Source organism: Canis lupus, chromosome 10 (genome assembly GCF_048164855.1).
Source record: "Canis lupus baileyi chromosome 10, mCanLup2.hap1, whole genome shotgun sequence".
Taxonomy (NCBI): domain Eukaryota; kingdom Metazoa; phylum Chordata; class Mammalia; order Carnivora; family Canidae; genus Canis; species Canis lupus.
Genome location: NC_132847.1, coordinates 54,099,593 through 54,122,711, shown reverse-complemented (window position 1 = coordinate 54,122,711; position 23,119 = coordinate 54,099,593). Strand labels below are relative to the sequence as shown.

General features: G+C 48.0%; 3 protein-coding genes and 1 long non-coding RNA gene across 13 annotated transcripts in view; 3 read left to right on the top strand and 1 right to left on the bottom strand.

Annotated features, from left to right (window-relative positions):
- The first annotated feature begins 78 nt into the window (after positions 1 to 78).
- HINT2 (histidine triad nucleotide binding protein 2) lies at positions 79 to 2,727 on the top strand. Its single transcript, XM_072841919.1, has 5 exons — positions 79 to 230; positions 1,700 to 1,840; positions 2,146 to 2,250; positions 2,359 to 2,431; positions 2,545 to 2,727. Exons 1-5 carry the CDS (start codon positions 150 to 152, stop codon positions 2,634 to 2,636), a joined length of 492 nt encoding a protein of 163 aa, XP_072698020.1. The 5' UTR covers positions 79 to 149; the 3' UTR covers positions 2,637 to 2,727.
- Positions 467 to 1,232, top strand: LOC140641674 (uncharacterized). Its single transcript, XR_012038283.1, has 2 exons — positions 467 to 603; positions 1,012 to 1,232. It is a non-coding gene; the product is annotated as an uncharacterized lncRNA (long non-coding RNA).
- A 923-nt stretch (positions 2,728 to 3,650) lies between the features above and the next one.
- On the top strand, positions 3,651 to 5,947 carry SPAG8 (sperm associated antigen 8). Its single transcript, XM_072841899.1, has 7 exons — positions 3,651 to 3,809; positions 3,912 to 4,608; positions 4,734 to 4,908; positions 5,107 to 5,152; positions 5,237 to 5,351; positions 5,466 to 5,528; positions 5,633 to 5,947. The coding sequence occupies exons 1-7, from the start codon at positions 3,769 to 3,771 to the stop codon at positions 5,822 to 5,824; spliced, it is 1,329 nt and encodes a 442-aa protein (XP_072698000.1). The 5' UTR covers positions 3,651 to 3,768; the 3' UTR covers positions 5,825 to 5,947.
- Positions 5,948 to 6,043: 96 nt separating this feature from the next.
- NPR2 (natriuretic peptide receptor 2) overlaps positions 6,044 to 23,119 on the bottom strand; it is a 55,282-nt gene continuing 38,206 nt past the window's right edge. For 6 of the 10 annotated variants that reach the window (XM_072841875.1, XM_072841876.1, XM_072841873.1 and 3 more), the window contains 21 exons: positions 22,165 to 22,370; positions 16,205 to 16,318; positions 15,573 to 15,708; positions 15,238 to 15,332; positions 14,874 to 15,006; positions 14,550 to 14,634; positions 13,953 to 14,082; positions 13,716 to 13,790; positions 13,430 to 13,507; positions 13,085 to 13,189; positions 12,916 to 12,987; positions 10,187 to 10,346; positions 9,864 to 10,019; positions 9,617 to 9,785; positions 9,311 to 9,457; positions 8,731 to 8,854; positions 8,471 to 8,539; positions 7,045 to 7,219; positions 6,875 to 6,973; positions 6,515 to 6,606; positions 6,044 to 6,384 (listed from right to left, as the gene is read on the bottom strand). In XM_072841875.1, coding sequence (XP_072697976.1) covers positions 6,319 to 6,384; positions 6,515 to 6,606; positions 6,875 to 6,973; positions 7,045 to 7,219; positions 8,471 to 8,539; positions 8,731 to 8,854; positions 9,311 to 9,457; positions 9,617 to 9,785; positions 9,864 to 10,019; positions 10,187 to 10,346; positions 12,916 to 12,987; positions 13,085 to 13,189; positions 13,430 to 13,507; positions 13,716 to 13,790; positions 13,953 to 14,082; positions 14,550 to 14,634; positions 14,874 to 15,006; positions 15,238 to 15,332; positions 15,573 to 15,708; positions 16,205 to 16,318; positions 22,165 to 22,370 — 2,486 coding nt within the window. In that variant the 3' untranslated portion in view covers positions 6,044 to 6,318. The remainder of the gene's footprint in view (positions 6,385 to 6,514; positions 6,607 to 6,874; positions 6,974 to 7,044; positions 7,220 to 8,470; positions 8,540 to 8,730; positions 8,855 to 9,310; positions 9,458 to 9,616; positions 9,786 to 9,863; positions 10,020 to 10,186; positions 10,347 to 12,915; positions 12,988 to 13,084; positions 13,190 to 13,429; positions 13,508 to 13,715; positions 13,791 to 13,952; positions 14,083 to 14,549; positions 14,635 to 14,873; positions 15,007 to 15,237; positions 15,333 to 15,572; positions 15,709 to 16,204; positions 16,319 to 22,164; positions 22,371 to 23,119) is intronic. The other 4 variants (XM_072841868.1, XM_072841871.1, XM_072841869.1 and 1 more) reach the window with 4 other exon arrangements.

The following is a 23,119-nucleotide window of genomic DNA, read 5'->3' as shown; positions in this document are numbered from 1 at the left end:
GCGGCAAGCGGGGAGCGCGGCCAATGGGACGACGGGGCTCGCTCGCGGCCGCCCGCGGAGCCAATGTCTGCCGCTCGCCGCCTCGGCGGCGGCGCCCCACGTCGGTCCGGCGTGCGGGCCCGGGGAGAGGTTCGGCGGCTGAGGGCAAGATGGCGGCGGCCCTGGCGGTGGCCGCCGGGCTGCGCGTGGCGCGCAGGGTGGTGGCGGTGGCGGGGCCGCGGGGGGCACAGGTGAGAAGCGGCCGTGGACGCGCCGAGGGCGTCCCGCGGGCTCGGTCGGCGTCCCCGGAGGGGGGGTCGGCGTTCCTCCCCCAGACGCCGGCGCGCGCCCTCGCGAGGACGGGGCCCGAGCGCGGGGCCGCGAGCGCCGCGCCTCCAGCCGCGCAAGCTGCGGGGCTGTGGCGTGAGGTCGGGCTGGTGGGCGGCGGCGGCCACGGCCTGTGCGGGCTCGGCGCCGAGGTCGCCACAGGGCCAGGCCTTGGCTGCAGCCTTCTAAGCCTACCTGAAGCTCACCCAGCCTCCTCAGCGCCCCCTGCAGGAAGTGAGGGTTGTGAGGTTTGTCTTCTCCGAGCCAGAGACTGGCCCCCGGCAGGCTCCCAGCCTTGTGAGCGTTTTGTTTTTTTAAAGATTTTGTTTCTTTATTCATGAGAGACACAGAGAGAGAGAGAGCGAGGCAGAGACACAGGCAGAGGGAGAAGCAGGCTCCATGCAGGGAGCCCGATGTGGGACTCCATCCTGGGCCGAAGGCAGGCGCCAAACCGCTGAGCCATCCAGGGATCCCCATTGAGTGTTAACCTCTCATCTTCCCCCACTTGCCAGAGAGAGGACTCAAGTTCATCCCAACTCTCTCTCCCACAGCGCGACAGTACGTCAGCCTTCTCTGAGCCCCTGGAAAACTAGCGCTGGGGTTACTGAGTTCACTTAATTCTTCCCTTCACTGACTAAAGGGACTGGAGTTAAAATCCACAGTAAGAGGTCAGATGTGACACCTAGATGTGCTTGTGTCCAACAGGGCAATTGTATGAAAACCTGAATAAAACGGCTAACATAGGGACAGGTGAGTGGCACAGTGGTTGAGTGTCTGCCTTCTGCTCAGGTCGTGATCCTGGGGTCCTGGGATCCAGTCCTGCATTGGACTCCCTGCAGGGAGCCTGCTTCTCCCTCTGCCTGTGTCTCTGCCTCTCTCTCCATGTGTCTCTTATGAATAAATAGATGAACTCTTAAAAAAAAAAAGGCTAACATAGCTTAAAGATCAGACAAGGAATGAGTGGATAGTAAGGTGTGAGTAAATGGAAAGAGCTCCAGTCATCTTAAAAGATGATGCAAACCACTCCCTTTTATATTTGAAGCAAAGAGGAGGGATTTATCTAAGGTAATTCGGTGGTAAAAGAATTGGGACCTAAGTTTGCAGTTCTCATCCTATGGCCTTTACCTTGAACAGTCACTAAGTTTACTAGACACATTAGGAGCAGGAATCAATGGCGCTGTCAAACCCTGCATTGTAATACAGCCTTTAACTGACCCGACTCTTTGCTGCTGAGACTCTGAAATGGAAATTTTCCTTTGTATGGGAACCACTAAGCAGTTCTCAGAAGGATGAAGTTAATGACTAACAGAGCCCAGCCTCTGCCAGCCGCAACTTACTATATGGAAGACATATTCTTGGCTTCCTCCCTTGAGTATGTCTGACCCACCTTCAGGTCCGAGCAGCTGGGTCTGTGACTGACGGAAGCGAAGTGACCAAGGCCCAGCAGGCAGCTCCTAGGGGAGCAGCCCCAACTATCTTCTCCCGGATCCTGGATCGAAGCCTCCCAGCTGACATTCTCTATGAGGACCAGCAGGTGGGGTGCCCTGAGGCCCTGTCCCCTTAGGAATGTCTCAACTGGGGATCCCTGGGTGGCGCAGCGGTTTGGCGCCTGCCTTTGGCTCAGGGCGTGATCCTGGAGACCCGGGATCGAATCCCACATCGGGCTCCTGGTGCATGGAGCCTGCTTCTCCCTCTGCCTGTGTCTCTGCCTCTCTTTCTCTCTCTGTGACTATCATAAATAAATAAAAATTAAAAAAAAAAAAAAAAGGGTAGGAATGTCTCAACTGCCATCAGCCTGTTGAAGTAACATAGTGGCCTCTGGCCTGTCACTGCTTCCAGTGTCTCGTATTCCGTGATGTGGCCCCTCAGGCTCCTGTGCACTTCCTGGTCATTCCTAAGAAGCCCATTCCTCGGATTAGCCAGGCTGAAGAAGAAGACCAGCAGGTGGGAAGAGCAGGGCCAAGGTTTGGCTTGTGGGGGTGGGGAGCCCTGGACACAGAGGTTTTGCTCCCTGTGAAGGAAGCCACCTGTCTACCTCCCCTTTCCCTGTAGCTTCTAGGACACCTTCTCCTTGTGGCCAAAAAGACAGCAAAGGCTGAAGGCCTAGGAGATGGATACCGACTTGGTGAGTGACTTTTGGCCTTGAGCTATAAATTCTCATACCTGTCCCTCAATGTAATCTTTAATCTTTGACCTTTTCCATGATCCTGACCCTCTAACCTGAAGCTCTTATTTCAGTGATCAACGATGGAAAGATGGGCGCACAGTCTGTGTATCATCTGCATATTCACGTACTTGGGGGCCGACAGCTCCAGTGGCCTCCAGGTTGAACCGACCAACTGACCTCGATCCCCAGAACTTGATGCTTGGAATGTGGGGGGAAAGGGACCCTATGATGCTAATAAACTTGCTCTCCCTTGATTTTGGATCACTGTCTTAAATATATAATAATTATATATAATATGCATGTTATAGATAATTAAATATATAAAGATTTATACCACAAATAGGAAAGAAAACTGATTAAAGATCATGATCTGAGGGCACCTGGGTGGCTCAGTTGGTTAAGTGTCTGGCTTCAGCTCAGATCCTGGGATCAAGCCTCAGCAGGGACCCTGTTTCTCCCCCTCCCTCTGCCTGCCACTCTGCCTACCTGTATGCCCACAGGCTCTCTTTCTGTCAAATAAATCTTTTTTAAAAAATTAAAAAGTTAATGACCCCTCTTGACTATGGTCTGAATGAGAGACATTAATGAGGCCCATCCTATAGTTAAAGAAGCATTTGCCTATAGATCTGTGAGTCTTCATGACTAATGGTCTACCTGGGTCAAGCTAGAAAAGTAACACAAGCAATAAGCCTGTGTGAGTTGAAAGAGACTGAAACCTAGGAGTGAGGCTTGCTCAATCCTGACTCTCGTTTAGATGCCAAGCCAAGTTCTAAGGAGGGCCTGGGAGGAGGATGGTTAATGTGTAGGCCCTTTACTGAAGGAGAAGTAATCACACCAAAAAACTGCTACCCTTTGACTGATCCCTGTGTCTCACCATTTTGTTTTTGAGTTGTTTGATGTGTTTTCAGTCTTAAACATTTTAAAAAGAATCCTTCAACTTTTGAGAATGAACTAAGAGGAGGTTACTGTTGCCCCTACACCAGCACACCAAGTATGCTTTTGTCTGATATCACAGCCCTGGCCTTGTGTCCAACACTAAGAACCACCATAGAAAGTCTCAAAAGAATCATGCTTCAATGTAGAGGTCCCAGGAAAGCGGAACTTTAACAGCTGGGCTGAGGCGGAACAGAGTCTGGACGGAAAGCAAACTTCCAGAAAGCGGCAGGTTGAAGACTTCCGCCCCGCAGAGAATTTGCCTCCACCCCCACCCAGCCCCTTACGCCCAACTCGCGTTCTGCGCAGGCTCCTGGAATTGTTTGTCGTCTCTATGGCAACACGGTGGCTAGTGCCGGGAGATGGAGGTCCTGGAGTCTACCCGGCGGCAATCGCGGTCTCGGTGAGAGCTGCAGCTTTGGCTGCAGGTATAAGGGGGCAAGGAAGGTCAGGGGACTTACCGTGCTGCGCTTTTGACAACTGTGATGCATTCGCTTTCTTTTAGATCTTTAGCCGTACAGCCTGGCGCTGAAGGGCTCGGGTCCACTTCAGAACTGTTGCCTTCAGATGGCAATCCTAGGTCGGCCCTGGCAGCCGCAACTGCTGCAGCTACCGCCGCAACCACCGCCAAAACTGCTGCGTTCTCCACGAAGACCCCACAGTGCCGCTCTGAGCCGAGCGTTCTCCGTCCTCCTGGGGAGCCCTGCACTGGAGCCAGCTTTACTCACAAGATAGGCTGGAGGAGACTTGGCTTTGAGCCTGTCTGTGTTTCCCGTTTCAGCCAGGATCCCTGTACTACAAATGACCTTAGCTCTAGTCCCGTCCCTGTTCCTGGCTCCAGTGCTGGTCCTAGCCATGGCTCTGGCCCTGGCTGTGACTCTGGTCAAGGCACTGGTCCTGATTCTGGCCCTGGTTCTGCCACTGACACTGGGCCTAGTCCAGACTGTGGCCATGACCCTGAGCTCAGCCCCTACAGTCTCCCAAGCTTCAGAAACCCTGGGGAAGAGCTGGTCCCTGACTATACCTCCTGGAATCACTACAGCCACCACTGGGAACCTCAGAAACAACCCTGGAAATTTTTGCAAGTTTCAGGACCTGGTGCCCAAGGGCAACAGAAGACCCCCCAGGTTGAAGGGAAGTGTAAGGTTCTCAATGAAACATTGCCACGGGGCCACTGCCTTCTCTACAACTGGGAGGAGGAGGTATTAAGGTTTTGACCTGCTCCCTTTTCCCAAAGACTACCCCCAGTTTCCTGGGGGAGGCAGTAGTTTATGATGAGGGTGGGTACCATAAAGGATATCATGGTCACTCAACTTGGGGCCCACAGAGAGCCACCAACCACCTGGATCAAGTCCCAAGCATGCAAGATGGCTCTGAGAGTTTCTTCTTTCGACATGGACACCAGGGACTGCTGACCATGCAGCTACCGTCACCCATGTCCTTCAGCACCACCCAGAAAGACTCCTACCAGCCCCCACGAAACTACTATCCGCCAATTCGAGGTGTGAAGCATGAGAGAGTGGGCCAGCATGAGCCCATTAGAGAAAAAAAGAGAGGAAGGAATTCCCAGTAGTACTATGGCCAGTCCAATGGGTAGAAGGGTAAAACCCCATGATTTTCCTTCCTTTTCTCACATTTGTTTCCTCTGGGACTGCTGCTTAACCAGATTCCCCCATTCTCTATTCCCTGCCCTCCCACAGGAAAGCGTGAAGCCATGCTAGAGATGCTCCTGCACCATCAGATCTGGTGAGAGGCTGGGTGAAGGGTAAAGGGGAGGGGGAAGACAAAAATCAGGGAAGAATGGCTCTGATGCCCTCCAGGACTGTATAGTAAAGAGGTGCAGGCAGAGCAGGAACCCACAGGGAAGCACCCTGAGGTCGAGTCTGTGACACACCACGACTACCGAAAGGAGCTGGTACAAGCCAGGCCTCCTGCCCCAACCAAGGTGAGAACTTATTCCATACCACTTATACAGCTGGGCTCTAGTGGGCTGTGGGAAAGCAGCAGAGGATATGAAAGGGAGCACAAACCATGAGTTTTTCGGGTTCTCCTTTTACAGCCTCATGACTACCGATGGGAACAGCCTGAAACCTTCTGGATACAGAGGGCACCACAGCTACCGGTGTGTGAGGGTGTTGGGAGTGGGGGAGAAGAAGGAGGGGAAGAGGCTGCTGTGTTCTGGCTTGGCACAGAGCAGGATCTGTCCTCATCCTGGCCCTCCTCCAGGGTGTCAGCAACATCAAGACCCTGGACACGCCATTCCGGAAGAACTGCAGCTTCTCGACACCAGTACCTTTATCGCTGGGGCAGCCTTTGCCCTATGAACCTGAGAATTATTCCCACCAACTGGGAGAAATATCTTCCCGTGCCTGTCAGGGAGGAGGACAACGTGGTGAAATGGGTAGAACTACTATCTAAGGCTTGAGGAGGGAAGAGGGATGTGGAATATAGAGTCTATCTCCGTCTGTACTGGAGAGGTGGGAAAGAAGTAAATTCTGTCTGTACTTGGTAAAGGGGCTTTCCATAAAGGGTCCTCACTCATCCTGAGACTGCCAATTCAGTGATTCCATATGTTACCATGTTCACACTCCAAAATCTTTCCTTGGACTTGCCCCTAACCCAGACTCTGACACCATGACATTTTCTGTTGTTTTATATTTGGCCAAAATATTCTGGTTTAGATACAGATATTTACAGAAGGTAGGGAAGAAGGGAATCAGGCCAGAGTGAGGCAGGTATATGTACAAGGCTGAGCTGCAAAGGGCAACAACTTCCATATAAGGTAGGGTTTTTGTGCATGTTCATTTCCATCCTACACAACAATGTCCATTTCTGGTGTGTGGAGAGACGGTGACCACTGCCCACCCAGGTACCAGCAGCAGGAGACTGTGTGACTTGGGAAGAAGTAGGGTTTACAGGAGTCCAGCAGGTCCTTTCCGCTCTCCTAGGAGCCAGTAAGTTCGCATCTTTCCTTTTCCCTGGAAGTGGGGGAGTGAAGATAATTCAGATTCTTCTATGTTACCCCCTTTATCTCCCTCTTTTCCCCATTGTCCCCATAATTGCTTTCATCCTCCCTTCCCATGACCCCTCCCCATGGCCCGCCATCACCTTCATCTCCACATCCCCCCGAAGCTCTAGCTGGAAGCATCCTAGTTCATCCAGGGCATCCTTGGTGGTGGAGGAGACATGGATCTTCAGGGCTGGGGTGGGATGGGGGCGAGGATGGTGGGAAGATGAATCAAAGAAAAGACAACAGAAGAATTGGTGGTATCGGAGAGAGCTTTACCCAACCACCACCCATCAGAAGGTTCTCAGTCTTTCCAGGACATGCACTAGAACTAAAATATGTCCAAGGATGGGGCAGTCAGGAGCTGTAGTCTCTGAGCCTGAGAGATTTGGAGAAGCTCTGAAAAGAAGAAAAGGACAACACATACAGGCTGAGGCTAGGGTTGAGGGCTAATGTTTTACCTTGACCATTAGACTCCATTCGGGAAGCAGTGTTCACTGTGTCACCAAAAAGACAATAGCGGGGCATCTTCAGGCCAACAACCCCAGCACAAACGGGCCCTAGGAGAAGAAACAGGTTGGGAGAGCCTGAGAAAAGCAGATACAAGGGCTGGAGTGAGAATCAGCCTTACCCGTGTGGACCCCTATGCGTAGCCTCAGCTGGTCATGAGGTCGGTGGCGGATGCGGAAGGAAGAAACGGCATCCAGTAATGCTAGGGCCATCCGAGCAATCTCCGGGGCGTGGCGTTGACCATTTCGGCCTGGGAGACCAGACACCACCATGTAGGCATCTCCAATCGTTTCTACCTGATTGAGATGGGGATTAAAAGGTCACCTCTATGTGTATCAGTGGGAATAGGGAAGTGTGGAAGGAGATAAGCTGGACACCACTATGAGTCATCCTAGCAGCCTGGGAGGCCAGAACATTAACTATATAGTAAATGCTATGGTCCTGAGAATTGGCAGGGGGCGGGGGGTGCCTTTTAAGGGTATCCTTAAGTCTTCCTATCCCACCCCTGTACCTGGCGAACACTCAGTAAATGTTTACTGAATGATTGGATACCCTGTCTGCAACAAGACATGGACAAGTAGGTTCTGCGGTCAGGAAATGGGAAGCAAGAGAACAGGGCTGACCTGAAGAGCAGAGGCTGGTGCGGAGTCAGGCAGGCCCATTGAAATAGGCCTCAGACAGCCTGAACTGCCCAAGGTAAGATAGCAACCACTTGGCTTTGTTAATTGTACTGAAGCTATACAAAAGAATGTCCTGTTTTTAGGGACTAGACACTGAACTGTTCAGGGATAAAGGGGCGCTGTGCCTGCAACTTACTCTCAAGTGGTCCAGAAAATAATTCTATAGATACACAGATTTAAAAAAAAATAATAAAAAATAAAACAAAGCAAATGGGGTAAAATAAAAATAACTGGTGAATCTGCGTTAAAGGTTTATAGGAGTTCTTTGTTACAGTAATAACAGACTTGGTAGAGTAAATACAAAGGGAAGGGACAGAAATAGTATTATCTGTGCAATGTAAAACACTTTCCACAATAAATCTATTATTCTCATCTTATAGGTTAGATATGTGAGGCTTAAGGAGCTTTCCGTTACTTGCTCAAGGCCAACAATTAGTCACAAAATCACACCTAAACTGCATTGGTTTTTACTCTGCAGCACAATAAAGCCCACCCTGTGCCAATTCAATGACTTCAATAATTTTTTTTACAAGGTAGCTTTTCCCTCACCCTAATAAATCATCCCCTAGAGGTGATGGAGAGATGAGAAAAGATGGATAGGCTGTATTTATATGTCAAGGCAAAAGTGGCAAATAGAGGCTAACTCCTGTGATGGTTCCGATTAGGGCAGCCTAAGGATTCACAAGACTTTAGACTGAAATGTACAATTAGAGTACCAAAGCCTCATGTGCCTACAAAGGGCACCCAGTACTAGGGTGCTGGAGACCCAAGAGGACAAAATGACCATAAAGCAAGGTAAGGTGTGTAGAGTTCAGGGAGATTGGGTTTTCAAGGTGGTGTCAGGAGGAGGGTAGCCCCAGCTCTCACCTTGTAGACGTCAAAGTTGTCAATTATGGCATCAAAGCAGGTATACAGGTCATTAAGAAGTGTCACCACCTAACAAAGATGGGAAAGTAGAGCCCCTGAGACTTGAGCCTAACTTTCTAAGAATTCTTAACCCGTAAGTCCTAACAAAATATGGGAACTCCAGAACAAAATGAATCTCCCCTCCTATCAAGGATCCCTATGCCCCAATGAAGCTCCCCCAGATCCCTATCCCACCCTTACTTCTCACTCATGGTTCTCACCTGCATGGGGGTGCTCTCTGCTGACAAAGCTGTGAAGCCAACAATGTCACTGAAGTAGATGGTAACACTGTCAAAGGCCTCAGCCTGTACAGTCTCTCCCCGTTTTAACTGCTCTGCCACTGAACTAGGAAGCAAGGGCCAAACTCAGAATATGAGGATGGGATGGTGGGAGCAGAAATGCATAACATGAAAGCTAAGCTGGGTAGAAGAGAAGGAAGGTGGGTGGGAACACATTACAGACTAGCTCAAGGCAAAGTATTTCAGTGGTGGAGGGGATGGAAGGGGCCCCTTGGGGATGAGGGTGAAATGTCTCAAGTTGGGATTGTTCTGCATCCACTTGCTAAAGCAAGGTATCATAGAGCAGTGTCCTAAGAAGAAGGAATGGGAAGCCAGGAAGAAGGCAGCATAGCTATTTGGAGACAGAATTAAAACATGCGGTCTACAGCCAGAAAGGCTCACTGTGCCAAGATACAACAAAGGGTTCTAAGAGCTGGGAAGTGAGTTCTCTGGAGCTTGCTCAGGGAAAACCCAACAGAGTAGAATACCAAAGGAAAATTTGAGAAAGGTGACCAAGTCTCACTGGGGTAGAATTTGGTAGAGCAGAGCCTCAGCCTTGCGTTTCTCCTCCAGATAGGCCTGTGTGCGCTCCTCCACCAGCTTTTCCAGGTTATTGGCATACTGTTCCATGCGCAACAGCAAGTTGTCCAATATGCTCGTGCCACCCTCCCTGTGGGGGAGGCCAGGATATGGTAGCTGCTCCTGGATTCTGAAGACTCCAAGGACTTCCTACCCAACCCATTCTCTTGGCCTCCCAGCCCCACCTCATCTACCAAGACTGATGAGGTTTCTATCCCTGGAGAGCCCCTGCCCCTTAGTGCCCTCTCACTTGTTAAAGCGGCGAATGAAGCCCTTAATTTGTCCAAAGTCAGGCCGCTCAGCTGGTTCCTGGGCCCAACATCGCTCCATCAGCAAAACTAGCTCTTCATTCAGTTGGGTCCGGTCAATGCTAGGCCGGAAATATGGCCGCTGACTATTTCGGACCTTCTGAACAATCTCTGAGGGTGATAAAGGGTTTGAATGAAGAACAGAGTTCTGCAGGTAGAAGAGTCTATGGGTAGTAGATTGACTCTCACCTTTGGGGCTGAGGTCCAGGCCCTCCAAGTAGAAAGGACCACTTCGAAGTGCTATCTCCTGTAAGATGATCCCAAAACTATAGACATCAGCCTTCTGCATGCCTGTGGTTGGCAATGGGTTCCCACTGAGCAGTTCTGGTGCAGTCCACAGCTTCTCTGAAAAGAGGAAACAGACTGGCCAGGTCCTCAAAAAGAGTATTCCCCAAGCCCATAATGCTCCCCATTTTACTGTCATTCCATCTCCCTCTCCCACCCCCCACCCCAGGTGGAAATGATCAAGGCCAGAGGAGCAATATAAAAGTGGGTTGTGGGGAAAGTCTCACTGGCATAGAGGGCGTGGCTGTCATCAGGTTCAGCAGTTGATCGGAAGCTGGCCAGACCATAGTCTGTGATTTTGAGCACAAAACGACTATCCACCACACAGTTGGAGGACTTGAGACTCCCATGAGATGCAATAATGCTGTTATGGAGAAAGGCCATGCCCTGCAGGATACAGATCAAGTCATGGGTTTGGATGGTATCTGGCTCATGATACCCGCTCCCTTCTCCATTAGTTAGCTGTCTAAAGATCTCAGGACCATAAAAGCAATGAGTTACTTTTGAAAGGCATCCTTTACAGTAAGTTCCTACCCGAAGAAGCAGGCCAAATGGAGAGTCATCCGTTCTTGGTATCATAAACAGTATATGGGCACTAGGCACCAGGGACAGGAGAAATGTTTAAGGGGAGGGACAAGGGGACATCTGGTGGCTCAGTGGTTGATCATCTCCTTCAGCTCACTGTGTGATCCTGGGATCCGGGATCAAGTCCCACATCGGGCTCTCCACAGAGAGCTACTTCTCCCTCTGCTGTGTCTCTGCCTCTCTCTGTGTCTCTCATGAATAAATAAATAAATCTTTAAAAAAGGGGGGGAGGGATCCCTGGGTGGCGCAGCGGTTTGGCGCCTGCCTTTGGCCCAGGGCGCGATCCTGGAGACCCGGGATCGAATCCCATATCAGGCTCCCGATGCATGGAGCCTGCTTCTCCCTCTGCCTGTGTCTCTGCCTCTCTCTCTCTCTCTGTGACTATCATAAGTAAATAAAAAAAAAAAAATTAAGAGTAGTTATAAAAAAATAAAAAAGGGGGGGAGACAAGGGGAGCTATCAGTCATTACCCTGGAAAGGGTAGTCAGTCTTCTGATATTGAACAGAACTATGAGAGTGAATCCAAGAATGACATGACTGACACCCATGATGGCCTCAAATGTATCGCCACTACTTAGGAAGCCATGGCTAGAGACCCAGGTATCAAGAATACCTAGATGCACCAAGGAAGACTACCCAGTTGTAAACTTTAACATATAACCACGTGTAGGCAGGCAAGTCAGAATGGAAGGGAAAGCAATCTACTGGGCCAGAGAGAAAGTAGAGAAAATAGTAAATTAGTAAAACCCTGGAAAATGAACAGAAAGTAGAGGATAGCTGCCAAGCCAATGCAGAAGCCAGAAGAGTAAAACCTGCCTCCACAGGCATGGAGCCAGAGAGAAAAACCTTAGCCTATGAGGGACTTTAAGGCAGCTCCTAAGAAGACCGAGTGGTGCTTCCCAAAATGAAACCCTGGGCACCCACCCAAGTCAGCTCAGGTGGAACAGAAAAAAGATGCAGTGATCTGTATGCTAACCAAAACATCTCTGTCTGTCTAAATATTTAGCTCCAGACCTAAACAATTCATAACTCTAGTCTCTGTGAACTCCTCCTTTTTATTTTTTGATAGCAACAAAACCTTTGGGAATCACCAAATTTGTGAATACAGAAAGGATTAGGCTTCTGGCTTTGTTCTAAATCACTTTTCCATCAAATCATAATTATCTCAAGAGTCATGTTTTTCTTGTATTTATCATCACAGTCAGCCACCACATCAACTTTACCTAATATTTTCTCTCATTTGATGGCAAATTTTCACACACATACACCACACACACATGCGTACACACACACACACACACACACACACACATTTTTAAATAACTTCATGAGAATTAAACAGAAAAACCAAAGCCAGCTTCAGGTGTGATACAAGTGACCCACTAGGCTAGTTCACTGGCTGTAGGAATCACAGCCCATGCAAGATTCAAATTCATATGTCTGCAAATCTATGGACCACTGGGTCACTTGAAAATAGCTTAAAACTAATATATGGGAAGATACCAAAGGTTTAGTATAATCTTTGGTTTCTCTTAGTTTTGCTAGTAAATGTTCTTTTTTAAATTTGTTTTTCTGGAAAAAAAAAAGAGCAGCTATGCCAAATATTGGTCAGAGAATAAATGATGGAAAAAAACAAAAGAGAAATATGATTGGAGACCCCATTCATCTTTTTCCTGCTAAGAAATCTTAACATCAACTCTTTGAGGTTTAAAAAAAAAAAAAAGATGATGGCGAGGGATCTGAGATATCTAAGGTAGGAAAACAAAAATTCTTTACAGGTGCAGGATTCTCTGCAGCAGATAAAGCTCCCCCAATTAAAAACCCCAGACCCGGGATCCCTGGGTGGCGCAGCGGTTTGGCGCCTGCCTTTGGCCCAGGGTGCAATCCTGGAGACCCGGGATCAAATCCCACATCGGGCTCCCGGTGCATGGAGCCTGCTTCTCCCTCTGCCTGTGTCTCTGCCTCTCTCTCTCTCTCTCTCTGTGACTATCATAAATAAATAAAAATTAAAAAAAAAAAAACCCAGACCCTTTATTTACCCATTATTACCCAACCATAGGAATAAGGGGAACTGGAAAGAATGGGACTTTCAAAGTACTAGGAGAAATTGAAAGCAAAGATCAAGAAACAAAGGCATTTTAGGGGTGCCTGGGTGGCTCAGTCATTAAGCGTCTGCCTTCAGCTCAGGTCATAATCCTGGGGTCCTGGGATCAAGTCCCGCATCAGGCTCCCTGCTCAGCAGAGTCTGCTTCTCCCTCTGCCCCTTCCTCCTTACCCCCCCTCCTCTAATAAATAAAATCTTAAAAAAAAAAAGAAGAAAGAAAGGCATTTATAGCAGATGAACTCTTAAGGAAAAGCAAGGAAGACTTACCTTAACCAGGTCATTAATGAGCGAATAACGAAACATCCAGTCCAGGTTGATGCTGTCATTTTCCAGAATATCCTGGTAGTGACATGAAATAGATTATGTACCCATCCTAGTCCCACTAGCTATCAGGTACTTATCTCCCCCATCCCTAGAATCTCTACCTTTCCCTTACCTGTAAACTCCCACGAGGACAATACTCAGTGACAATGCAAATGTTGGGAGGGTCGATGCAGGCACCAATGAAGCGCGTGAGGTGGTTGAACTGAACATCTCTCATCTAACAACAACAACCAAAGATGGGAGAGGAGAAAAAGAATTGAAGGAGATGAAAAAGTAGATACAGAAATATACCACTACATGACAGGACCTTACTCTTAATTGTACCTGCAACTTACAATCCTTTATAAATAAGCCCCTTTCCTTCCTAGCCAAGGTTACTATTCCCCTCTCCTCTTCCCCCTTTCCTCTCCTCCATCCCTATCTACCCCTCAGCCTTAACTCATACACCGTTACATACATGTTTGAGTTCAAACAGAACCTGCCGGGTCAGCTCAATGCGCTTCTTATTCACGTGTTTGATGGCGACAACATTTCCCTGGTGGTGGGAGTGAAAGGGGGAAAGGGAAATTAGTATCAGGGGTTCCTGGGTGCTAGCAAATCCTGGAGAAGTGTGGGGACATCCAGGAGCTCAGCTAGACACAGAAAGGAAGGTTATGAGGGGCAGAGGTTGATGGCAAGAGGTGACAGATGGGGATGAGACAGGATGAAATGGTGGGGACCAGAACAAGCGGATGACTGTTCACCTTGAAGTGACCGGTGTTGGCAAAGATCTGGTATTTCCCATGGGCTGTCATGAGCGAGCCGTAACTGGATCCCCGCTGGGGCCAAGGGCAACATGGAGGCGGAAGGATGAAAGGAACATTAGATGATGGTGGCAGAGCAGGGGCTATCGTTACAAGCCAATGTGCTGGGAAAGGTCCAGGGTACGAAAGGACAGGCACTCAGAGGGAAGCAGAGGGACAGCTGAGACCAGAACTCACCAGCGACAGCGTGAGGCGACTGCCTGCACCTTTATGATATCGTTCTGAATTGCCAAACTGCAGCTCTTCCCAGCGAATGCGCCACAACATGCTAGCCAGCTCCTTCTCCAGCATCAGCTTTCTGTAAGGACTGCACACCTCAGTTGACTGGCAAGCCCAATCCTACCACCCCGTGAGCCGATGGTGGGGGCACGGGGGCTTCCCTGCAGTTCCTGAAGCTGCAACTATCACACCCAAGTTGGGACTTGGTGCAGGACTATCAGGGAAGGGTACATTCTCTACGTATGGCATATGTGCCCTGTACTCATTTGAAAACGCAGAGGTGGAAGGTAAAAAGGTCCTTCTTACAATGGTGGCATTTGTGCAAAGTTCACCCTTACCCTTGTAAGACCCCACTCAAAACACCTGGTTAGGACACCCAGTCTAGGACCAAAAGTGGAAAAACAACACGTAGGCTAAAAGACAGCTTCACAAGAAAGGCTAGAGAGGAAGGGGTTAGGCCTAAGAGATAACCATCAAACCGAGAGGCCCACTAACCCCCAGAAACCCTGAGCGGTGGGATGGAGAGGGCAGGTCAGTGGGAAGCCCAGAACTCACCGGAAAATGAGGAAGCTGGAAACACCAAACATGATGAAGGTGATTCCTGTGCCCAGGGCCACAATCGCCAGAGTGGAAAGTGGGGCTGAAAGAAGGAAAGAAGGTCCAGAGGGGACCCTGAGAAAGACTGTGTGGAGTTGTGGACAGGGAAGGGGTGGTGCTCGGGGTGCAGGGAGCAGACAGATGACTTGAGGGAAAATAGGCAGAGGTGGGGTACAAGTAGAGGGAAAAACAGAGCTAAGGATGGGGGTGGGAAGTCAGGGAGAGGAGATGAAAGAATGTAAGGGGAGGAAGGATTACTCCCAGCCCCCCGCACACACCCACTTTTATCACAGGATGGGTCGTCCAAGTCAAAGGCACAGGGGGGATTGTCCAAGGGGGGGGTCCCCTTCACCCAGGGAATAGGCCGTCCCGTCCACCAAATCTGCTTCTCAGCTCCTGAGTAGTGGGCTGCAGGCTGTGAGGAAGGAGAAAACTGGGCCCACAGGCCTGCTCCCACCAGCCTCTCCCCCAGACTCCAGGGTTTGGCTGCTTTCTCCCCCACCTCCCACCCACCCAGGATAGTGCTCCCACAAAAAAAAACAAAACACAAGTCCCTGCCTTAGTACCCCTGATTCTGCCTCCACTGGACCCTGGAAAGCTGGATATTCAGGGCCCACCGTCTCCTCCCTGCCTCTGCCCCCATCACCTGGAAGTCCCCAGAGTCCAGGTCTCCCATGGCCCACAGGACAAAGTCAGTCTCTCGGTCATTGTTCTTGTCCATAACAACCAGGCCAGTTACACCTAAGATAGAAAAGAGGAGCCCTTCCTTTGAGATCCACCCTAGGCCCCTCTCCTGCGCTCCCATTCCTCTAATTACCTCAGATCCCTCCCGGCCCTCGTTCTTAATACATGTCCGCCTCCACCATGTTCTCTGACCCCTCCTGACTCTTCCTCCGCCCCTAGCACCAGTGTTTTCTTCTGCCCACTCCACTCCCAGGCCTGACAGTGGTGCTCTGGCCTCCACCTGACCCGCTTCGTTACCGTGGTATCTCCGTCCCTGCATCTTTTCCACAATTCGGAGTCCGTCTTCCCGGGTGCCTCCCTCTTGTATCGTCTCGTTCAGGACTTCAGCATATAGCAGGATCCCATCATAGAAGCAGCCAGCAATGAGGTTCATCTAGGGGAGGCAACATCATTAGTGCTCTCCAAATGTCCTGCCAGGACCCTCCCCAGCCCCCATCTCCCATCTCTGGGGTCTCTTTCTACTCCTTCTCTCTTCTGGTTTGCTTTCTTCCCTCCCCTTCTTTCTTTTTTTTTTTAAGATTTTATTTATTTATTTATGAGAGACACAGAGAGCAGGGCAGAGACACAGGCAGAGGGAGAAGCAAGCTCCTTGCAAGGAGCACAATGCAGGACTCGATCCCGGATCCCGGGATCACGCCCAGAGCCTAAGGCAGATGCCCAACTGCTGAGCCACCCAGGCATCCCTCCTCCTCTCATTCCTAAGATGCCACCCCTACCTCACTGGACAGAAGAGCAGAAGGAAAAATACTGGATGAAAGCAGATAGTCCCCAGATAGGGCTGGCTCCATGGCCAAGGCTTGATGCTGAGTTAGGGAGAAGAGGATTTCCTCCAAGCTGGCCTGACTTTCAGGAAGAAGAGATCTACTTACCAGGGAGGGGGCCAGCTCCACACCAAAATCTTCCCGGGCTCTTATCAGCAGACGATTCTGGAATTCCTGATACTCAGGATTTGGGGGTTCTCGGTAAGTGATCACCAATACTGTCTGTACCAATAGCACATGGGGAAGAGTGAACAGGATTCAAGATAGGCATGGGGAAGAGAGGAAGTAGGACAGAGAAGCCTGGTGAAATATTCATGGTACAAATACACACAGGTGAATCTGGAAGGGTTCTTAGAATCTGAAAGGATACTAAGCGCTGTGTTGTGTATGCACCTGTGTGTGTGATACACGTGCAGTGTATGTTTAATACATCTGGGAAGAGGAGAGTGGCACTCCTCCATGAAAGGTGCATGGTTCTGGAGCCTGGGAAACAGATGAAATCAATTCCATCCCCCAAACCTGTCCCCTCATCTTCATGAATCCCCTTGCCACCAGCTAGCCTCCCTGCCTGGCTGCCACAGCACTCACAGCTGCTCCATCCCATCCTTTCTGGATACCTAATCCACTATCAAGGACAACACTGATCAACAGCTCCTCTCTAAGGGTTAATTACGGTTAATGTTATCAGTAAAGTACTTATATTTTCATTTGGGCCACTTGGACACAGCACCTCCACCCAGTGAATTAAACAGATTTCAGGTTCTATGACATGTGAGGGAAATCCTCAGAGAAAATGATTCCAACTGTGAAAAGTTGTGGGCTCATTCACTTAACGTGTGTAGAACAGCCACCATAAGCAGCACTGTCCTCCATACTGGCATGGTCCTATATGTCACTAAGTAAGAGACATGTGTCACAGAGAAAACACATAGTCATATGCCTACACACATTTCATAGATAAGCAAATGACACATGTGATCTCAGCCATGCTCACATCTCAGTGGCCTTGAGTCAGTGCATCTCTTTTTTTTTTTTTAAGATTTTATTTATTTATTCATGAGGGACACAGAGAGAAAGAAAGAGGCAGAGACAGGTAGAGGGAGAAGCAGGCTCCATGTAGGGAGCCTGATGTGGGACTCGATCCCCAATCCCAGGATCAGGCCCTGAGCCAAAGGCAGATGCTCAACCGCTGAGCCACCCAGGCAATCCAAGTCAGTGCCTCACTAGGGTGCCTGCCTGGTACCCACCGACCTCACACATTTCCCTTCCTTGGCTGCTGGACATATTGGCCTGTGCCTACACCTCAGACTGTGCAATCACTGAGATCAGCCTCTGCCTTGGATGGGAAATTGGCATTGCAACTTCAGGGGAAGACTTCATTCCAATCAATGCATTTTGCGGAATGATAGATTAAAATCTACTCACTTCTACCAGTTTTGTTCATTCTTGTCACTGAAAACACGTGTGGACACAGAGACATTAGATAAATCATATATATATATATATGACTTATTTTATATCAATTCATTCTAGGTGGGAAATAATAAAGTTGATTTCCAATATGTACTCATTACATTAGACTATAGTTTTCTTCAAAAGGTAATTATTTTTATTGGAGCATTTGGATCCTTGATCATACACTTGTAATACACCCTCAGGTAAAATTTAAAAGGAGAAGGAGAGGGGCAGCCCTAGTGGCGCAGCGGTTTAGCACCGCCTGCAGACCAGGGCGTGATCCTGGAGACCCTGGATTGAGTCCCACGTCAGGCTCTCTGTATGATGCCTGCTTCTTCCTCTGCCTGTGTCTCTGCCTCTCCCTCTCTCTGTCTCTATGAATAAATAAATAACATCTTTAAAAAAAATTTAAAAAAAATAAATAAAAAAATAAAAGGAGAAGGAGGCTGAGGATGGGGTTTGTTCAGTAACACCTGTATTAAGAATATAAGTACAATAGAAGACTAGGATATTGTTGACAATGTATAAAAATCAGTAAAAGGGCTCAAAAAGATTGGGCTTAACACAATTTTCATTTCAATATAAAGGCTGATAATAGGTTTTTAATGTTTTTTAAATACTTCATAATTCTCTAGGTTTATCTGTTTGCTAGACTAGCAGTTCCCAAACATTTTGATTCCACGACCCCTTTACACTACTAAAAATTACTGAGGACCACGGACCACAAAGAGCTTTTGATTACATAGATTATATCTATCAATATTTCCACTTTAGAAATTAAAACTGACAAATTTTTAAAACACAAGAGTACACAAGTACACCTACAGCTGCCAGGGTGATAAGAGCATCACATGTCATATAGCCTCTGGAAAACTGCACTGTACAATCACAGAGGGAGAAGAGTGAGGAGGCAAATAAACATCTTAGGACCATGTTTAAATAGTTTTGACCTGATGGTCCTTCTGAAAGGATTTCAGAAGCCCCCAGGATTCCAAGACCACATTTTGAAAACTGCTATGCTAGACTGTTTTACTGTGGTTACTAGCTACTAAAAAAAAAAAAAAAAAAGAAAGAAAGAAAGAAAGAAAGAAAGAAAGAAAGAAAGAAAGAAAGAAGGAAGGAAAGAAAAAAAGAAAAGAAAAGAAAAGAGAAAAGAAAAGAAAAAAAAGAAAAGAAAAGAAAAGAAAAGAAAAGAGAAGAAAAGAAAAGAAAAGAAGAAAAGAAAAGAAACCCCCAAAGAACTTCTATGCTTGCTCAGGGCTGCACAGAGAGAAAAAGGTAAAGGTAGGTGATGGTGTCCCTTTTCACAGTGGACCCCAGGTGAGAGAAAAACAAGCAAAGGTTGCCAGAAATGGGTGTAGCTGTAGGTGAAGCCAGAAGTGCACCTAGGTGCCAGCCTGGCTTTGAGGCCTACACTTAAGGCCCTCTCCTGCCACAGCAGGAGGAGCTGTGAACAGTGGCTTAAACCCACGGAGAATAGTCTCCAGAAGAGATACTGCATTAGAGTCCTTGGTTCAGCACTTACTCCATCCTAGCCACTGGTGTTCCCCTCTGTAATGCTATCTGCTGGTCACCTAGGTTGTGACCTCTGCCTAGGTCTCTGACCCCAAAGTCCTCGAACGTACAACCTGGGCCTCTGGATCCTTAGAGTCTGGTCATTTGTTTATTTAGTTCTATTGTATCTACTTATTCTTTCCTACCCTGGTTGTTCATCTTGGTGTATAGTACCTGACAGTACTACTCTTCTGTAGACGAATTCCTAGTCCTATCCTCGCTTCTCCCCAACACACACCCTAATTCAATTCAGTAGGCATGTGCTAGGAATGGAATACAAAGTTGAGCATGATCAATCAGCTATGGCTTACAGAGACAGAAAAATCATATCAATATACTTATTTTCAGAGACCTCTCCCCCAGTAGGCCAGGTATCTCTGGGGTAAGAGCTCTCTGCTCTTTAATCCTTGGGTGGAGCTGACCATCCAACTTTCCTCATGCCCTGCCCTGCTTCAGCATTGGAACAGAATAAGCAGCTTCTCCTGAAAAATACCTCATTACCCTCTTACCCTCACCCCACCCCAAAGCCTTGATTTTCCCCTTAGCATATTCTTAACTGCCTATTCCCCCTTCTCTTGTGTCATAGCAAAATCCCCCTTTGTTTTTCTAACCGAGTAACACCTGCAGCAAGTGGGAGGACTGAGAATTAATTTATCTGATTATTAGCTGACTAAATCTCATTTCCCCCAACCCTAAGTACTGGGACCCCTTGACTGGTAGCAATTTCCAGATGAAAAAGAGGGGTATTCCTTCCACAAAAAGAATACAGCCCAAAACAGTACAGATTCCATAGCCTTTTAGAGTCTCTCTATGACTCTCCTATTCTTCCTCGACTATACTAGCTAAAGTACAATTCCCTCATTATTCCTTTTTCATGAGAGGCTTTTTTAAAATTTTGGTTTTTGTTTTTTGTGGGTTTTTTTGTTTTTTTAGTAACATTCATTGCAAGTTGTCCCATGTTTGTATTTATTTGTTTATTTAGTGTCTGTCTATCCTACTAAATGTAAGCTCCAGGCAAGGACTACATCTATTATGTTCTCCACTGTATACCAGTATCTAGCACAGTGACTGGGACATAATAGGTGCTCAGTAGATGCTAACAGAATGAGTCAATCTTCTGATGAATCAAACGTAGACTGTATAATGTGGTAAATTCTACAGGATACAGAGTTAAGAATAGGAAATTCACTCCAACCTTGGAGATTCAAGGATTGTTTCCCTGAAGGGGAAATAATTCATCTGAGTCTTAAAGAAAACATACACATTATCCAGACAAAGGTGAGAAGGTTGTTTTTGGCAAAAATTACACCATAAACACAACCTGTCTTGCCACTGCCCACAGTCAAGTGTGACAGTCACAGACTTGTACCCTGACATGCCATTCACAGGTACAGCCAAATATATAATAACCACCATGTAAAACTTTACTTGTTGGAGAAGATGATCCAACCCTTGTACACATCTACTGAATTTCAGATTCAAAGATTCCCAGGGGAAAAGACCTTAGAGTTATCCCATATGTAACCTCAAATCCTTTTCAGGAAAAGGAGGGATTTGGATAAATAAGAAACACATATACATAAATTAGTGAAAAATTGGTAGGAAAATCAGGGAACAGTGCATGGGTATGAAGAGGCAAAGATTTGGAATGAGAGAAGGAAGAGCATTCCAGAAATAAGGCACAGAAAGCACAAAGGCAAGAGGACAGGGAGGCCCAGGGGTCGGGGGACTGAGAGAGGTCACTTGGCTGGAATACTGGGTGTGAAGGATGCTAGGAGGCAAGATTGAAAAACCAGGCTAACATATACTGTAGAAGGTCTGAAGTGTCATGATAAGGAGTCAAGGCTTTATTCTGTACCAAGTAAGTCCTTGAAAGTTTTGAGCAGAGGAGTGAAATGAACAGAGTCCTATCAATTTCCCCTACAAATTATTTCATAAATTCATTTCTTTCTTTTTTCCTTTTCTTTTAAGGTTTTATTTATTTGAGAGAGAGACAGCATGAGCAGGGTTAGGGGCAGATGGAGAGGGAGCAGACTCCCTGCTGAGTAGGGAGCCCAACGCGGTGCTTGATCCTAGGACCCTGGGACCACGACCTGAGCCAAAGATAGACGCCTAACCCACTTAGCTCCCCAAGTGCCCCAATTCATTTCTTTCCATTCCTACTACTGCCACTGTTGTTCGAACCCATATCACTTCATGCCATTTGAGACCCACATACAGGCAGTCTTAATGCCTCTGGTCTCTTCCTCTTCAGGTAGGATTACTACCTGAATTGCCTCTATATTTCTCTTTACAAAAAAAAAAAAAAAGAAAGAAAGAAAGAAAGAAAGATAAAGAAAAAAAAAATCTCAAGGACCCTACATTCAAGTCCAAGTGCTTTGATCTTAGGTTCAGAGCTCTCCTTAACCTGATTATATCTCTGCAACATTATTTCCTGTATCTGCTTCAAGCCAACCCTTCTTTCTGGGCAGGTCAGTACCTTCCCGGTACCCCAAACAGGCCCATTTCTATCTTTGTCTCTTTCCTCAGGCTGCCTGGATCCTCTTCCCCACTCAGACTAGGAAATATGACATCTATCCTTCAAGTCACCACAGATTCTCACTCCTTTATAAGAAGGCCTCCCTAAACCCAGCTCGCACTGACTCTCCCTCCCCTGAACTCCTTAAACTCCTTAGTGTTCTGTTTCAAGACACATAATCATATTCTTTCTCATTCTTGTAACTAATTGTACCACCATCATGCCTCGTTTGTCCAGAAAGAATGGAAGTCCTCTCAGGGCCTGGGGACAGGTCTCTTCTGGGAACTTTTCTCCCTCACAGTATAGTCTACTAAAGGGACTTAAGAGAGTGCTCCAGGATCTTGGGAGGTAGTGCTGGAGGGAATCACAAAAGTGGACAAGTAAGAAAGCATGATATGAAACTCAACAAGCCTCTGTTCATTTCACTCCTAGAAGCTCATAATTCCTGCCCTGTTCTGGAGTTTCTGTGGGTCTTATAAGAGATAGAGAATCTCCAAAGAAGCTCCTCTTCCCCCTCATGCATGTTTGGCTCAAATGATACCTGAAAGGCCTCTCTGAGGGCCTGGGCCTGTTCCCTGGTACGATTGTCCTGCCAGGGCCGGCCTGTAGATCGTGTGGGCCCTGCACGAAGACTCTCCCCGAAGACGTCCAGGTAAAAGAAGACATAATCCCCATTGGTCAGGTTCTCCCTCTGGGCCTGAAGTAGGATTTCATGCAGCATCTCCAGAGGGCCACAGATATACACAACTAGGAACGGGTACAAGACAGAGGGACATTCTGAGAAAGTCCCCAAACAGCCTCTTCTCTGAACCATCTGCACTTCCATCTTTAGCAAGGAAGAAAGTGCCCTAACCTATCAACCACCCAACATATGCTCCCCATCCCTTCCCCCGGGAGTCTATGTCATAAGGACCCTCAGGCCTTATGGACCATCTGGCAGAGGTCAGAGTCTGACTCCAGACCCCAGAGGAAGGGAGCTATCAGCTGTAAGCCCCTCCTCTTCACAGAGCTCTTGATTGTTGCACCCCACCCAGCCCTCCTCACTGCCCTGCTCTGCCCTGCCTTCCCCTAGCCTCAAAGGCACTGACATCTCAAAATTTCTCTCAGTGTCAGCTTTTCCCTGTCTTTCCCAAACAAATCTGCTAAACCCAAAGGTTCATTTATGGAGTCCTCACTCCTTTTCTGCCACCAAGGGGTCTTGGTGTCCCAATCTCATAAGTCTCTGCTCACAGATGGACACACATTCACTACTCGAGCACTAATTTCATACTGCTCCCCAAATTCAATTCCCCCGCAATCCCACATTCTTCCCTGATGCAGGATTCACTTCTCATTCAATCTTAAATCTTATCCCTTGTTTACATCTGCCTGTGCCGTCCATGGGCCCCCCTAATATAATGCCTCAACCTTCTCACAGGTGCTCTGTCCACAAGTGCTTCTCGACCCCAACCACCATGTACAGTTCCTCCATGCCCACCTCCATCTACAATTCCCCA

What these genes read in the sequence shown, in the direction of transcription:
- HINT2 (XM_072841919.1), top strand. Translation starts at nt 150, where the DNA reads ATGGCGGCGGCCCTGGCGGTGGCCGCCGGGCTGCGCGTGGCGCGCAGG. An exon ending in TTCTCTATGAGGACCAGCAG is followed by an intron (nt 1,841 to 2,145) that starts GTGGGGTGCCCT and finishes CACTGCTTCCAG; the next exon opens with TGTCTCGTATTCCGTGATGT. An exon ending in CTGAAGAAGAAGACCAGCAG is followed by an intron (nt 2,251 to 2,358) that starts GTGGGAAGAGCA and finishes CTTTCCCTGTAG; the next exon opens with CTTCTAGGACACCTTCTCCT.
- SPAG8 (XM_072841899.1), top strand. Translation starts at nt 3,769, where the DNA reads ATGGAGGTCCTGGAGTCTACCCGGCGGCAATCGCGGTCTCG. An exon ending in TCTACAACTGGGAGGAGGAG is followed by an intron (nt 4,609 to 4,733) that starts GTATTAAGGTTT and finishes TGGGGCCCACAG; the next exon opens with AGAGCCACCAACCACCTGGA. An exon ending in GGCCTCCTGCCCCAACCAAG is followed by an intron (nt 5,352 to 5,465) that starts GTGAGAACTTAT and finishes CTCCTTTTACAG; the next exon opens with CCTCATGACTACCGATGGGA.